The following is a 17,958-nucleotide window of genomic DNA, read 5'->3' on the forward strand; positions in this document are numbered from 1 at the left end:
TGAAGCAAACTACTGTCTCCAGTGAAACTCGCGGGGAATATAGGTAGGCAAAATATAATAACCCTGCTCTCTTAGCTAAATCCCAATGCAAGTAAATTCCTAAAAAAGGTGCCATAGGATCTTTCATAACCAAACATGGTCATGAGCTATAAAACTGAGATCATCTTTAGGGTAGGGCAGAACCTCAGTGCACCAGAACACCATGCTAGAGCACCAACTTTGTTGACACAGAGACTGTCTGTCTGCACTAGAGAATTTATACCACGTGTAATTAAAACAGTAGGCCATGTGTAACTGGCACATCTGCATAAGCAATCCTGCTTCATTTGCTTTTATCCCCACACACTGAAGAAGATGACATTTTGATTATGAGGCACGAGATAATCCCATAAGAGACCCCAAACAACAATTCAAAGTTGAATTCTTTAACCAGGTGCTAGATTGTGCAGTACAGTCAGTTGAAGAACGTTTCATGCAGCTCAAGGAACACAGCAGTATATTTGGGATGTTGTATGATATTCCAGAACTCCTCACTATACTTGAAGAAGACTTACACCAGCATTGCAGAGCACTAGAGACAGTGTTGATCCATGATGACATACGCGATATTGATGCGAGTGATTTAGGTGATGACCTGAAAGCCCTTTCAAGATACATTTCAGCAGGATCAACTCCGAAGACTGTTCTGGAATATATATATGCACAAATAAGATGACAACCCTCTTTCCAAATGCTTTTGTTGCTCTGCACATACTTCTAACACTTCCTGTAACAGTTGCCAGTGGAGAACGCAGCTTCTCCAAGCTGAAGTTAATAAAAACACATCTATGCTCCACAATGACACAGAAGAGGCTAGTCGGCCTTGCAACCATCTCAGTAGAGCATGGGCTGGCCCAGACTGTGGACTTTCAGCAGGAAGCAGTTCAAATCTTTTCAACCAAGAAGGCAGGAAAAGCTTCAAACAGCTTATTATTCAAACAGCTAAAAATGCCAGTGTTTACTATGCAGACAAGAAAAGTTACATTTGCTGTTCAGGCATTTGGAAGTTAAGTGTTACTTAAAATTTTTGAATGAGGTATTCAAGTTACTCCCTGTCCCAAAGGACCAGTCACTTACCCCAGGTCAGTTGCACCTCATATCCCACACGGAAGACAAGGTTTGTAGGCAATCCTGTAATAAACTAACTAAAGATTTATTAACTAAGAAAAAGAAACGAGTTCTTTACAAGGTTAAAACTGGTAAACATACCCACAAAAATGAGTTACAGTCTTAGGTTCCAAAATGTAATAAAAGCTGCTGTGCCTTTTAGAGCTAACCCAAACTAAGCAGATTGGGGATACCTTGCTTATGCTTAGAAATATTACCCTCTCCAAATTCCAAGCAGCATAGTGATAAGTGTCTTCTCAATGGGAATTGTTGTGGCTTTCATCCAGCATTCAAGCTGTGATGTGATGAGTTCTTGTGCATGTCCCCTCTTCGTGGGCATGAGGGAAGCAATCAACACTTAGGCTATGTCCAATCTGTATTATTAACGGAAAGATCCACGCTCCTGAGCGACGTAAATTATGTTTACCTAAGCGCTAGTGTCGGCACCAGCACAGCTACTGCCTCTCATAGAGTCAGAAGATATTAAGCAGATGGGAGAGCTCTCTCGTAGTCCCAGCCAGTTACATAACACTTTTTTTTTCCTTGGTGATTTTTAAAAAGCTAATTTTCCAAAGCTGGAAATAATTATGAGCATAATTCAGTGGGAGGAGACATAAGTTATACCAATGTAATTTGTAGTGTAGACAGAGCCTTAAATACTATCTTATAATATGGGATACAGATATTATAAGTAAGATTAATACCTATGTGGGCTGGTCCACAACATTTTGGCACCTGCGGCGGGAAGCTCAAATGACGCCCCCTTGCTTGGGCCAAAACTTTGAAAGGTCTCAATTCTGCCTTCTTCCTGTTCTACTCCTCTCATGGTACTGCTCTGCCACCTACCTCAATAAAGGAGAACTAACAATGTATCTCAGGAGAGCTCCTTCCTGCTTAGATAGAAAAGCTTCCTTTGTTTGCTTTCTTTTTCTGAATGCTTCCCCAGAGGGGTGTTTTCTTCTTTCACTCATGACTGCTGTTCTGGGCCAGCTAGAGTGGCTCTCAACACTCAATTGAAGGGGACAAATAAGTGGGCTGGTAGCAGGGCCTGAGTGAGGGAAGATATCAGCATCTTAAGGGCCTAACTGGCTCCTACTACTTCAGTTGACTGCCTGTTCTCCTCAAGTGGGTTCAGGGAAGCAGCAGGAAACAGGAAGCTCCCTGAGAAGGTGGTGTTATTCAGTCCAGGCTCCTGGGGGTGCTAGAAAGGTACATAAGAGGCTTCTCCTCCTCTCTCTCCCCACAGCTCCTGCTGCTTTCTGTTATTCCCTCTCACCTTTTCTTCTGCCTGCCTGTTATTTCTCTTGTGCCATCCTTCCTCCAGCACAGCACTCCACCATCTCTGTGCATCTAGAGCAGAGAGAATACATATGCAGCAGCAGCAGACACAAATTTCTATACTCTGGGTCCTAGTGGCACCCCTCCCCCCAGTCTGGCACCTGAGGCGGCCGCCTCAGTTCGCCTCATGGTAAGGCCAGCTGTGCCTATGGTAAGCTTAATAGTGTCACCTGTAGTATAGAACTTTCCTTTTTTAAGGGGTTCTAGGAGCAGTCTATTTCTTGTTCCTATATGTGGTGTGTTTGGTGCTGTTATGTGCTTCATAGGCACATCATTATTAACATCCATTATTTCAGGGGGGAGGACTTCAGTTTTGGTTCATTATGAACAACAAGCCTTTAAAAATAAAGGGATAGATCCTCAGTTGGTATGGCCCCATTGACAGTGTTGTCAGATGTTGCTAGATGTTTGTCTGTGTTCTTCCTGTGTGCTGCCCCAGCTCTGTGCAGATAGTTGTCACAGCAGACCTCGAGCAAACTGCCCGATGACCACAAGATCTGTTAAGGTATGAAGGCACCCAGCCAGGTTTATTGTCAATGAGGCATGGTCCTAGTATCCCAAAGACTCTACAGGACCACTAATACCTGTATGCCCATTACAATGGACACAGCTCAGTGAATGGGGGGACTTTCTATTCCCCTCTAGGTTAGCCAAGGACACTCCCTCTGAGACTCCTTTTTATACATCAATGGAAATAAGTTACGTACTGCTCCTCGACATAGTTATTTGACACCCTCTGACATAGCCAGTACCACCATCACCTTGTACATCTCTATCCATCACAATGTCATTCTGACCTTATTTTTAGGATGGGTCAGAGTGTTCCTGTTATCTTTAGGGAATGTGTTGGTATCAAGGTGTTCTGATGCCACCCTTCTGGAATGTGTTTGCGAGAGTGCTCTGTGCCTAGCACCTCATAGGAAGGTGTGTTTCTGCAATATCAACCCTGCTCTTGCCAGACTGTGTGAGCTTGCAAACAGGCAGAGCCTGACTTCTGCTCACTTTGCTTCTTCGCGTTATATCAGCAAAGCTTTATCACTACTTTAGTTCAGGCCTTACACCTCACAACAGGCTTCTGATACAAGGTCTTATATTTCAGGCTCTCTTTCTACTGCAGACAGCAATGGGGATGCCTTCACTTACACCACCTGAGAATCTGGCCCATTAAAAGTTTTCAGACCATCTGGAAAAGTACCTGAGTTGTTGCAGAAGGTAGAGACTTGTATCTGCTCCACTTTTCCGTCCCCTGAAGATAATTGCTTTCAATTAGTAAATTGCTTACTTTTTTTAAATCACTTTGAAATGTCAATGGACATAAACACTTAGTCAGCCAGCTGACAGAGCTCTACCACTACACAAACCATGCCTGAGAAACCCAAGACACCTGGCCATGTTTATTCACGCTTGACAAACTAATACTGTTGTTTCTCCATCCTTTCTAATAAAAGTCATTTTTCCTTAAGTATACCTTTTTAGTGTGCTCCATAGCTCAGAACAACCAAGCAGCCCTGCTCTCTACGACTTCTTCTGACCCTCACTGAGATCTTAAAGGTCACAAATGATACACTAATACTGCTTGCTTTGAAGAGTCTCCTTTAAAAAAAAAAATAAAAATCAGTTCCTCAGATCTTAGTGGCAAAAATACTCCCCTACTCACAAACAATTTATAAGGTGGCAAAGGAAGTGAGTAAGAAAAGTTGCTCTGGGGTAGGAAAACAATGTAAACCCTGGAAACAAGGTTGTTTTACATGTCCCAATGGAAGCCCCCTCCAGTCAGCTGCTACTCTTCTTATGGGTGGCAAGCCGTGCAATAGCCTGTCGCTGTGAGACCAACACTTATGCAATGGCTGCAACAGCTGTTTTCCTGACTCTCTCCTGCCTGAAAGGAGAAAATATAGGACAGGCAGGCTTCTTAGGAACCAGATTAGATGTGTGAATAGCTCTTCTTTTTTTCAGGATATTACCGTAACAAAAATTGTATTTGTGGAATGGTGGATGAATGAATAAATAACACCTGGTACTTGTATAGCACCTTTCAACCAAGGATCAGATGGTTAAATTATGACAGAGGTGACAAAACTATGACTAAGACAACTTCAGCCCAGATCTTGCAGACATTTCTCTTACCTTTTATCCATGTGAATAGTACCACTGAGCATTGACTAGGCCTGCTCTCAGGTATAAAATTAAGCATGTTCATGTTTGTAGGATTGGGCTCTTATCAAAACCCACACAGCAAATCAGTGCTAAACTCAGGAGCTGAAGCAGGAAGTCCAGTATCCCAATCCCACATTCCAACCAGGAATCACAGTTAAATTGATACACATTCAGAGTAAATCTATTTACTTAAATGGAGTTGCTATCAAATTTCACCAGTGTGACTAAGATCTGAATCTGGCTTTTCTGCCTTTCTACATATTCCCTACTCTCAACACAATAAACTTTTCATGGCAGGGACCACCTCTACCTGTATGGTAGTACAGTGTGTAGCCCAATGGAGCTCTAAACCTGACTGAGGCCTCCAGCTGATACCATAATAGGATAATCCGAAGGACATTTCACATGTCGTATTGTGAAGTTTCTATAGCTTTTAGTTTCTATAGCTAAGTCCATTTAAATAAATTATCTGATTTTTTTCTCCTTGTGGCAGTATAATATCATGCAATGCACTATATTTTACTGTTGGGTTGAAGTGGGGCCAAACATGCAGCACATAGTCACTAGGATTCCAGCACTATGTGGCTGAGCTGGGCTGGAGGGTGGCTTTGGTTTCTGACACTCCTGTGCAAAACAAATAACTTCACCTTTTTCCTTCATCTAATATAGTGTACTAAAAGTAGCAAAGGCTTAACATGTAATGAGCCCTGTGATCTAAAGCAATTTATTACTACACCATTTGTGACTCAGTGGACAGTATCTGAATTTCCATTGAAAAGAAACGTGGTTATTTTCAATAAAATGCTTTGAAGAAATTAATGGAGCAAATTAATACTAAAGCTCCATGGCACTAACAAAATACAAATAAATAATGAAAATGGTCCCCTTTTAGTGGTGCAAGCGGGCCTACTCAAGGTAGGTCTGAGACACAGAAGCGTAGCAGCTCTGTCTTCTCAAGATTGCTCAGCATGTGTTCTGACAATATGTATGGCTCATTCTCTTAGGCAACCTCTCCCTTCCACTCACCTGATGAAACAATTTGCATGTAGCCCCATGAAGGGAACCTTGCAGTATTTTCTGCCTTAGACATCTCCTTCAGGTTTTAGCACATGAAGGGACAATAGCAAACTGCAAACACTGAAATTTGCTGGCAGGAAAGGTATTTAAAAATAACTACTGAGAATAAGCCACAGGCATCAGAAGATGATCATGATGAGTAACAAATACCTAGCATGAGGGCAGTTAGTCCGACTTGATCTGGGATCCTGTTGGATTTCTCCCACAAGCTATGGTAAGCCAAGTTGGGTTGGATGAGAGACTTCCAAGTTGCTAAACTAGTATCTCAGCATGGGAACTCTGCATCTGCAGTGGGGATGGGCAGAGTATGGACATGGAAGCTCTGAGTTTTAGAGAACACCATCGCTCCGTTTATTATCCCAACTCTAACATCTTTCCATTCACTTGTATATATGTATAGTTTTTAATTAATAGGCTGTGGATTGTTCTGGTTATGTCATGTGTCCTGCTGTGATGAAAATTGTCTAGATATGCAATTAATTGTTTTTATTTTCAGATTTATAAGCGATATCTTTCTACAAAGTTCAGAGTGTACAAACATATCCTAAAAACACACAATCTCATCCAAAAATCACTTCCCTTCTCCACTCCAAACAGAACAAAAACAGATCAGTGGAAAAGTTAAAGACTATCCCCCAAGTATTTCTCCTCATGTGCCATGTCAGAACATGTTGATCAGATGTAACAGATTATGTTCCATCTATTTAAATGGCTTCAGTGAGTTTTAGTGAGTTTAGCACTTGGGACAGGTGGTCGTACATTCATTTTAGGCTGTGATTTTTCAAAAGGACTCCATGTTGGCCTAGTTCTGCTCCCGTTGAAATTAATTGTAAAAATCCCATCTAGAAGGAGCAGAGTTAGATCAACACAGAGCCCTTTTGAAAATTCCATCCGTAAGCCTTGGACAAGCACAGTCCATTCAAGGAAATTATGAAAAGCCTAATTTAAATGAAAAAATCCAATGTAAACACTTAGAAAGAAATCACTGGATTTTACTCACCCTGATATCCTATTACCCATGCACATTTGCTAGTATTAAAATTCTAGAATAACCCATATTTGGTATGGGTCCATTTTAGTGATGTAGGATGAACTGCTGAATGAATTGTGACAAAGTGCTTGTTGAAATGTTTGTATTGCCCCCAAAGGAAATATCACTTGTTTCATTACAACACAAATTGCTGGGATGTCCCTTGTCCGCTTTTCCTATTGGAATGGACTCCTGTTGTATGAATGAGCAATTGTATTGAAGTCTGTGGGATCAATTCTCTTCTGCATCAAAGCTTGCTCTGCACAATGGAGAGGGGAGTGCCATCAGGAAACCGGAGACTAGAAAATATGGTCTCTTTGACAGTCATGCCATACTGGTAATGTATTTTGTTCAGGATATGAAACCAAGAAAATAAGTGAAGGGATTATAGCAGGTTTAATGAATTCTGCTGATCCTACAATAGAACAAATAACTTATCTTTGGGATTAAAGCTGTGTCACCAGTGGGGATGCACATGGTATGGAAACAATAGCACAGCTTGCAGATATACAACTAGCGTGTCATTGGTAGAGGTGTCACATGACACAGCAAGTGTTCACTATAAACATCAGAAGATATAGCTATCGTAGCTGCTTCTGTGTTCCCCATTACTGTAGTATGAGGGCACTCACAATTTTTCATGTATTTATCCTCTCAATAACCCCTGGTAGGTAAGAAATATTGTTATCCCCATTATATAGATGGGGAAGTGAGTTACAAAGAGACTAAATGATTTGCCAAAGGTCACACAGGAAGTGTATGAAGGAAGAGGAAATTGAACTAATGACAGGACTATACTTACTCTCTAATGATTTTTTTTTCCTTTTCCTTTTTTTTTTAAGAAAAGAGAGGAAGAAGAGAGGCAAAGAGGTGAAGAACAGATACGACAGCAGGAGGAACTTAGAGCAAAAGAGTTGTACTTGAGCCTCAAGCAAGCTCAACAGCACAACCAACATAATGAACATGAGGAACAGGAGTGGAAAGAACAGTGTGAGTAAACTTAATCGATGAATGAATATGAAATATGCACAAATCTTAGCTAAGCATGTGCAAAGTACCACTTGGAACCATAGAACCCACAAGAAACAGTAATGTGAGAGGGGAAGCTGCTCTTTAAACAACCATGGAAAGAAGCATTTCTTTCTAGACAGACTTGTCTTTTAAGAGGTAGATTGTACATCTAGCTTTCCAAAATGCCTCAAGTAAAAAAATGCATTACTGATTTTTCTACCTTGCGCAGTACAAAATTGCACACAATTTTGCTGCAAGCAGCCAATTTGTCCTTACGTTGCAAATTTCAGTCACTTTGCCAATTTCATATTTCTTTCTGCAAAAGGTTGCATCATCATTCATTTTCTGCAGTGGAAGCTACCTCGTGCAGATAGCACCATAGAAAACAATTTGAATTTTTTTGTAAAGTCTGATTAAAAAAAAATTGTGGCCATCTGTATTTGAACATCTTATACTAGAGGATTCAGCTTTGAATAGACAAAAGTTGTTGTTGTCTGAGTATTTATTCTAATATGGCTATTTTAAGAATTCTGTACAAGCTGGTAGGGCAAAACCCTGATGTCCTTACTCTGGCAAATTTCCGTTGACTTCAAAGGATTGTTTTAAATACCAGTTCTGAGTATGATCTAGAATAGATCTTTATGACGTTGCTATCATATCAACATTTTTCAGCTTGGTTCCTAGCCACACTGAAATCTTTTATAAATATCATCAGTGTGACTGACAAAAATTTAGAAACACAAGAGTAGCTTGTGTTCAGCTATAGCCATGTAGAGGACACAACCTATATGTGACTGTACGTACTGTATATAAGGTTCCCAGTAGTTTTGTATAAGGGCGGTCTTAACAGGTTATAGAGAATAAAATATGGTTAGCTGTCTCTGTTATACAGTAATAACTCTGAGATATACTGTTCCCCTTTAAATGTGTGACCTTCCCGTTAATGAGAAGAATTACACATTTGTGTTGAGGGAAGAATGTACTTTATACCCGCTCACCTACATTGATTTGATTACTCAACACAAAAAGAGGAAGAAATATTTAGAAGGTTTTAACTCGAACAGCGACATTGAGCTAATTGTGTATAATAAAGATTAATAAAGTAAGCACTTAAAGTGACCTTTATCTGGGTCAAAGCTAAGTGTTGTCTGAGATAATTAAGTAACTCATGAAGTAGGGAAAGCAAAGCTACAGAGGTAGTATGCTGTAGTATTGCTAATTTATATATGTTAAGAGTAAAGGAAAACCAATAACAGTAAAAGAAATTCCTCAAAATATGTGGTGCATTTTTTTGTTTTTTTGTTTGTAGTTTTATTCATTCACGGCAGGAGTTCTTGAAGACTGATTATCAAAGTCCTGTTTCCTGCCATTGATGAGAGACTAAGTCGTTAGATAGAAAATTAATTTTATATTTAAGATACACTGCTGGCATTATCCAATATGGTAGTTGGCTGCCATCTATTTTGACAGAATAAATACTCTATAGATTACATTTTCAATGAAAAAAAATTCCCTGTTAAATTATTTAAATCCAGGATTCTGTTCATTTGAAAAGGTAAAAGATATCCTTTTGTACTCCAGGTCTCTAAGGGATTTGGTGAGGAGCAGGGGAGAGAGCATTTCACTTTTGAATGAACAGGACTATTTCAGTTTACACCAGCTGACAGTCTAGGGTTGCCAACTTTCTAACTGCAGAAAAGCAAACACCCTTGCCCCGCCCCTTCTCCAAGGCCCCGCCCCCACTCCATCTCCCCTCCCTTCCTTGCTTGCTGTCCCCCACCCTCGCTCACTTGCTCATTTTCACTGGGCTGGGGCAGGGGTTGGGGGTACAGGAGGGGGTGAGGGTTTCAGCTGGGGATGCAGGCTCTGGGGTGGGGCCAGGGATTAGGGGGTTTGGGTGCAGGAGGGGGCTCCAGGCTGGGACCCAGAGGTTCAGAGTGTGGGAGGGAGCTCAGGGCTGGGGCAGAGTGTTGGGTTGCGGGCTCCGGGAGGGAGTTTGGGTGCAGGAGGGGGTTCTGAGCTGGGGAAGGGGGTTGGGACACTGAAGGGGTCTTGGGGTGTGGGCTCCAGGCGACACTGACCTCAGGCAGCTCCCAGGAAGCGGCAAAATATCCCTCTGGCCCTATGTGGAAGGGCAGCCTGGGGACTCTGCATGCCCCACCCCCGTCTGCAGGCATCACCACCCCTGCAGCTCTGATTGACTGTGGTTTCTGGCCAATGGGAGCTGTGGAGCCAGGGCTTGGGGTGGTGCCTGGGGCAGCATGCAGAGCCACCCTGGCCACCCCTCCAGCCATCTCTCCCCCTAGTAGTCAGCTGGATATGCCCGCAACTTCCCGGGAGCTGCACGGAATCTGCCTGCCCTGCTGGTGCTGTGGCCAACCATACTTTTAGTGGCCTGGTCAGTGGGGCTGAGTGGAGTCACCAGGGTCCTTTTTCAGCTGGGGGTTCTGTTCGAAAACCAGATGCCTGGCAACCCTATGACAGTCTGGCCTAGAGGTTGGTATTTCAGCAGCCCACTCAGATGGTGGATACAGAAACAGGGGAAATTTCTCAGACTGGTGTCAAAAGAAAAATATTGCATATGGAAATTGGCAACAAAACAAAATACTACAAATTTTACTGTGTTGAATTTGTTCTGTTTTTGAAATAATAAAATGAATGAATGCTGCAGTATAGGGACTATGGTAGGAGAAGAGGGAAAATGAGGAACAGGGTAAAAAAGGAAGCAGGTTCCAGCCAGGGTTTCCAAAATGGTTCTGAACACAGGTTTTCCTAGTCTGCACTTAAATTGTGGCCAATCAACACTGCTTTGATTGCATCATTTTCTGATGCACATTGTCTGCAAGAGCTTATTTTTGTAGCACAGGCAAGTCTTTAGAGGGAGTCTAAATTAGTGTAACTTGCATTGTCTTCTCTTATCCTGAAACTGTATGCTCACAAACTTGGATGCCCTCTAGTCCTCCATAGACTCTCTTCAACTTACTTAGCATCACGGCCACATGCCAATGAGTATCTTACACCCATACCTCTCACTTCACTTCTAAGTTTGTCCCACTGGGCTTGATTTACCTCACACACCAGTTTCATGCTGGTGTAAGTCCGTTAAAGTCAATGAGGTTACTCCTTCTGTTGTTGACAGGAAAGTCAGGTCCACTGAGTCTAAACAGGTCTAAGTTAGTGTAACTCACATGGGGAGGGCTGGAAGAGGGGAGCGTAGCAAGAAAAGTAACTAACAGGAGCATTTAGAACGCATACGTGAAAGTAAGTCTAAGGAAATCTAAAGGAGTGTAATGCCACCATGCATTCAAATTCAAAATTTGTTCCTGAATGCCTCTCTCCACTTTTGAGATGGTTCTTTCTGTTCAGGCTTTAGGCTCCCCATTGCAACATTGTGGCAAAAGTTTACAGTATTGTTAGGCTTGCAATAACTGTGTTTGGCCTCTGTCCTAAATACTAAATAAATAAATAAGCACATGCCTACGCAAAGGAGGCACTGTCAGATGCAGCATTAGCATCTTTGCCATTCTGCACCTGCTGTTGAAGCCGCATTACGCATTAGGAGCTAGGCCAGGTTCCATCCTGTCTTATCTTCTTGAAGTCAGCCCCCTGCACTCAGCAGCAGCAGGGGTCACAGCTGAAGAGGAGCAGCAGCGCTAGTGCATCTGTTGTGGAGGGCAAATGTAGCAATGATATTGATGACACCACTAATTTATTTAGTAGATGGAATTTAGAAAGGAATGAGGATTCATCTCTCATCATCACATTATTTCTCAGCTGTTTATTGCCAAAGCAATAGGCATAGACTAAGGGTTGCTAATTTTAGTTTCTGTTCACTTCAGTTCACTTGATTGTGCCAAATAACAATAAAAGCCCTTAGAACTTCTGTAATGTCACTTTGCTATAGTTAATTGAAATACATATTTTTAGTGCTTTTTAATAACTAAATATCTAGTGTGGAATATCTTGAGTAATTGCCACTATAAAAAAAATGACATTGTAAATGTCATTATACATTTAGATTTCACATTATGGACATATGATAGGAATGTCTTGGAGAGCAGTTGTGAGTTGATACACTTATACCCTTCTATACTTGTATTAGCAGAATAGTGTATTAATGGAATAATGTGAATAAGATTAGTGGAAAAGAGTGAACCAAGAAGTCCATATTTCAGTGTGCTTGTAATGGCTAATAATAGCATGAGACTGAGAAGAAGTGGAGTTAGTCTGGGAGATGAGTATCTATCTATACATGGCCTAACTTTGTTTCTAACCACGTTAAAATCCATGTAATAGATTCTCAAAGCATTCATGAGTAGTAGTATGTTCCAGTCTCTATAGTGATCTGTGCTTGTTGCAAAGTTGCAAACAAAGGGCTTGTAAAATACCACTGGAAAAATTGTTTAATACCTATAAGTGGGATTGAATACTGCAAAAATATATTCGTGGAATAGATTATTTGATGGAAAACAGCAAAAGTTACTGAGTACTATGTTAATCAAACACTGTTTGACCAGTTCCATTTATCTCCAATGTGAACAGTATTACAGTATTATTAATGAGAGCGGAGTGACTACTGCAAAAAAGTCTGTACATTTTTGTTTGAATTTTTAAAGGAATTTGCTTAGATTGTGTGAACACACCTTCTTTGTGTTTGCTTTCCATAAAAATTCAAGTGAACGCTTTTATTGGCAGGAATTTTTGCTAAAAGAATGATTTTTAAGCAAATAGGCTCCTATTCAGCAACGCATTTAAGCACATGCTTAATTTGAAGTATGTGCTTGAGGCTCATTGATTTCAGTGGGCCTCAGAGTGTTTTGTTGAATAGCTTTACAGCTTTAACATAAGCAGATTGTTGACCAGGAGCCATACTGCAGAATATTTATGGGAAGTCAATTTCCAACAGGGGAACAGAAACATACCATGTGACTTATACGTGCACTCAAAATGTTGAATTTTGAATTTGAATATTAAATAGTCATTATGAACTACTCATAAACAAGCTACAGACTAAGAATTATTAACAAGGGCACAGCTGAAGCAAAAGCTTTTAAAATTGGGATGCATATTCATGGCACATTTTTTTGTAGAATTCACCCTGCTCCAGCTGTGAGTCATAGTGCTTCAAAAGCACAAAATAGACCATAAAAAATGGAGAGCTCCTAATCTTTCGCAAATGATGTGACTCACTCAGTCCCAGCACTACATGAATTAATCCACATCTGTATTAAAAGATCTAGAGTTAGAATCCTGTCAGAACTGCAAAGAGGGATTTTCCTGAGTCTACACGGAAATCTAAAAGGCAGTGCTCTACTTTCAGTAAAAAGATAACTTTGGCATGTTTAGAAAAGTGTAGGGACTGGTAAAGTGATCCGGAATAATTAAGGCCAAATCAAATCTCAGCCCAGATTCAGAAGCTCCGCTGTTCCAAGGTTCCAGGCTGGTTGGTCTCACTCTTACAAACTGTGTAGATTAGTTTCAGAGTAGCAGCCGTGTTAGTCTGTATCTGCAAAATGAAAAGGAGGACTTGTGGCACCTTAGAGACTGACAAATTTATTAGAGCATAAGCTTTCGTGAGCTACAGCTCACTGGGTTTTCCTGGACATGACCTTTTTTTTTTTTTTGATCCTCTGCCCTCCATTGGGTGGATTTTTCAAATAAGAGGAAATGTTGGGGATTTTTGCGGAGCAGATGGTGCACCTCAGAAAAAGCCGTCTCCACATCCCGATTGGTCCTTCCCCTGCATCCACAACTGCCGGCAAAGCCAACCCATCCGCTCTGGGGGGCACTGCGGGCAGGGAGGTAAGGTGGGAGGCGGGCGATGAGGCGAATGTGGAGGCGAGCAGCAGGCGGACGGGGGGGGGAGGGGGCTAAGAGGAACCCCCCTACCAGAACCTCCCCCTACCCCTAATCAGTGCGCCCCCCCCCTCAGTACCTGCCACAGATTAGATGTTTTGGGGTGTCAGGAGATGCTGGGGGGAGGGGAGAGGAGGGAGGGCGGGCGAAGTGTGCTTGGGGGAGGGGGCAGGAAAGAGGTGGAGCAGGGGTGGGAGGAGGTGGGGTGGGGCCTTGGAAGAAGGGGAGGAGTGGGGGAGGGTCCTGGGCAGAGCCAGGGGGAGTCCCCCACAGCAGATTAGAAACTCGGAGCCTATGTCCTGGTCACCACACCCCCCTAGGGGCGGCCCTGACTGCCGGATCTCACCCATCCTGGCCTGGCCCGCTGCAGGGCCTCAGAGCCCAGCTAGAAGGGGTGACAGGGCCAAGTCCCAGCTCCCCACCCTGCGGTGGGGGAGAGGCCTTCAGGGAGGACTGACTGATGGGCTGGTGCTGTGTCCCTGACCTGTGCTAGCTGTCCTGCCACTGTGACAGAAAACATGATACTGCTCCCCACCTTGAGGCTGCAGGTACCCCCTCCAACTCCCTCCAAATACCCCCTCCAGATTCTCCCAACTGTACCCCCTCCAAATACACCTTCCCAGAACACTCATTCCCTTCCAGCTCCCCAACTCCTTCCCCATCATCCCTCGGCAGTGTCCTCTATTTGGGAACTTGAAATATGGTAATCCTAGAGCAGATTCTTCTCACTTGTCCATCACACCTGAGTTGAAGGAGAATGTGCCCTCCCTTGCTTCTGGCAATACTATAACCTAATAGGAAGGATGAGGATAGGGTGTGAACTTGGACTCAGACTCCTGAGGTGGGGGTTCAATTCCTGGCTCAGCCACAGGTTCGTGTGTGACCTTAGCAAATCTACCCTGTTGCCTCAGTTCCCAATTTGTAAAATAGGGATAATATTTCCCTGCTTCACAGGGAAGATAGGATAACATCCATTAATAATGGAGAGGGGCTCAGATACTATGGTGATAAGGGTCTGTCACAGGCCCTGGAAGGCAAGCTATGCTCAGCCTTACCTGTAGCCAGACAGCTATCTTCCAGCTGTGTGTGATGGAGATGTAATTATAACGTCTGAACCCAGCTGCAGCAGATCAGACAGAGGATTATTTAAACAGAGCTCAGGCTAGGAGGAGACCCAGAAGAGACAAACAAGGGGAGTTGTCTCTCTGGGAAGGGCCTGGGGAAGGTAGGCTGGAAGAGTCGCAGAAGGAGCCAGCTGGCTATGGCATGGGGGCTGAGAGAGGGCCTGTAAGTAGCAGGAAGATCCCTAAGGGAAGCTGCCAGAGTCCCCAAGGAGGGGAGGAGTAGGGAAAACCTGCTGGGAGAAAGCTGCACCCGAGAAGCTCTGTAGGGCTCAGGAGTAGGGGCTAAAAAGCAGAGGACTTCATGCAGTCCAAGAGGGGTGGACTAATTTTTGGTTTAGATATTTATTTGGATGTACAGTTGGGCATTTTGTTACCTTGGAAGGGATTTGGGCTGCCTGTTTCTCAGCTGGAAGGCTGAATGGTTATGAAGACAGATGGCCTGCGGGGGTACTGGAGGAGAAAAGCCCTGCACAAATTGCACCGTAACACAATGGGGTGCACTGATGGTGTGTGTGCATCTTCACAGGGCCAGGTGAATACTTAGAGAGAGGCCAACCTATGCTGGTGATTCATAGATTTTAAGGCCAGAAGAGATCCTTTAGTCTGACCTTGGATGATTTTATGCCCAGTGGCAGTGAGGTGTTAAAAATACACAACCTGTAGCACAGAGTATCTTCGGGCAGTCAAACAGGAAAAATAATTCATTCATACAATGAATAATACCAGACGTCCAGGCTCCTTCTGTCTTCTTATTGACAGGGTAGGAGATGGAAGGCTACAATGTGTTCTGAAAAATAACAAGTAGTGCAGAGATTGTAGCTGCTGCCTGTATAGGCACTCAGCATGACAATATCTGCACTGGTCTTGACCCCAGCATCAGCATAAAGAGCTGGAGAAGAGACATAGTGAGGTAGGGCACTGAGAATAAGGATTTAGTTACCCAGCCTTATGGCAAGGACAAGGAAACAAGAAGTATTAGAGATACAGGGCCAAATGCACCCTTATGCTTCCATGAATTGCATTCTGAGTGCACAGAAAGGTACAGCAAGGTGAGGACCAATCGCATGACTTGCATGATCCTGCTGACTGCCTTGAGTGAGCTAGCTATGGAGAGGGGACCATGGATGGCCTCTCCCCACCCTTTCATTTCCCCTCACCGGCCCTGGGTATTCCAGGAATAAATTTAATGCCACTGACCTTGGATCGTTAACTCCTATGAGTTCCCACTCCCCCTCGGTGGATTCCCTAGAGGGAGGTCAGTGGAAGCTGGGGACAACATGACAGCACAGCTCCTGCAGCCATTATAAAAATATAGAGCCTCCGTCAGCTTTTTCAGGGATCTGTGGGTGTTGGGAGGCTTAAATCCTGTCTTACTCTGAGAAGTGAGACAGGGAAAACTGTGCTCATTTCTTACTGACAGAATGTTCAGTAAGAGGCCCTGCAAGTCCATATGTATTATTGTATGGCTTTTCTGTTACTTCTGTAAAGGAATCTGTAGTGAGGACAATTGTAAAACACAAAAAGACACAATTCAGCCCAGGTGTCACTATGTATATATGTGATAAAATATAAGAGGGAGGAAGGGTTGTTAGTCAGAGACCAAAGTTACTCTGGAAAAGACTTGTGAATGTTAATGTTACACCGTTCCTAAGAATGCCACTCTTCATACACAGGGCGACTCCCTACATGGTAAAAGTGTCACAATATCTTTATATTGAACAGGAAAATGTAGTTTAGGTTACTGGCCCCTACCAATACACAAGCATTAAACAAAGCATGGATTGTAGACACCTAGCCATGTCTCTGTTGAAGTACTTGTCGATGGCTGAGTGAAATGGAGCATGTAGATGCTTTTGCTTTTTTTCTTGCCATTCTCCCCCTTCTTAGATATAGGCAGGCTATCCAGGGAAGTCCAATATATCTATACCAGTGGATCCTAGAGAACTCAAGATTCTTTACTGTATTCAGAACTCTGGTTCTGGCTATGATACAGCTGTGACAAATGATGACTGTTCTCTGACATTATTTACTTACCATGCAGCATTGCACTTAAGACTTATCTTCATTGCTGCTGGTGGCATTGTTACAAAGACAATGACCATATTTAGAGCAACCAGGGTTTTGTGCCTCATATTCTTAAAGATAAAACAGAAAATCTTTCCAAGTAATACCATTGACCCACTCAAATTACATATAAGAATCACTTCACCTGTAAGGTGAACAGTGAAAACTGTTTCTCTGTTTTCCATAGTATGCAGTAGTTCAGTACTCCACCCAGCTGAAAATTCAGGGTGAATTTTTAGATAGACCCAACTTATTTACCCAAACTGTAATTCTACCAAGTGTATAGATGAAAACACCAAACTGAAACCAGATTCTTTTTCTTGGATCACTTATTAAATCCAATCTCTTTATTTGCTTCCACTCCAGCACACCCCTTAGCCTTTGATGTTACTAAACCTCCAAAGTTTGTGGACATTTGTTAGTCCCTTGTTCGCTTATAGATTTTCTTGTAAGGTCTGCTCTTTTTTTTATTATTTCCTGGCTCAACTGAGTGTTTCCATAATTCACATAAATCAATATATACTTATGCATATTTCACCTCAAGAGTGAAAACCAGAAGCATACAAGCAGCCTCATGAAATGTGGCTGTCTAGCAGAATACCTGCATGCATGCATTGCCAGTCACAGGTATCACTGCGGAGGGAGAGAGGCAGTGTATGTGGTGCATACACAACTATGTACTACACATGCAGAGCCTTCCTTGCTTTTCAAAAGTCTTGTATGCACTAAGAACTGCACAGTGAGTATTCATTTATCAACTCACTTTTTTTTTTAGTGCCTCGAGCCCCATTTTGATGTTTTTTGAAACATAAATATCTTTAGGCAGGCAAATTATTCCAGTACAAAACAAACCCTTAACATCCAGTGAAACAAATATTGAAGAATCAAGCTATTGCCTCCAGTAGCAATTATCAATCCTGCCATGAGTACCCTGGCTTAGAAGAGGGCTCTTGGAGTTAGAACAAATATATGTATACTGTGCATTGCAGTGGCAGAAAGGATATTGCTCCTCTATTCTTTGATGAGAGAACACTTTTTCTTAAGAGTAAATGAACGATATATTGCGGACAATAGGACTAGCACCCACTGAAAAGTACTATGAGAGAAAGGAAAGGAGTACTTGTGGCACCTTAGAGACTAACAAATTTATTTGAG

The 17,958-nt window shown here is 42.6% G+C and overlaps 1 protein-coding gene across 3 annotated transcripts in view; it reads left to right on the top strand.

The window, feature by feature from the left end:
* The window catches only part of SH2D4B (SH2 domain containing 4B), a 103,509-nt gene that overhangs the window by 34,935 nt on the left and 50,616 nt on the right, over positions 1-17,958 (top strand). For all 3 annotated transcript variants that reach the window (XM_007067244.3, XM_043551907.1, XM_043551908.1), the window contains exon 4: positions 7,591-7,738. In XM_007067244.3, the coding sequence (XP_007067306.2) occupies positions 7,591-7,738 (148 nt within the window). The remainder of the gene's footprint in view (positions 1-7,590; positions 7,739-17,958) is intronic.

Source organism: Chelonia mydas, chromosome 7 (genome assembly GCF_015237465.2).
Source record: "Chelonia mydas isolate rCheMyd1 chromosome 7, rCheMyd1.pri.v2, whole genome shotgun sequence".
Taxonomy (NCBI): domain Eukaryota; kingdom Metazoa; phylum Chordata; order Testudines; family Cheloniidae; genus Chelonia; species Chelonia mydas.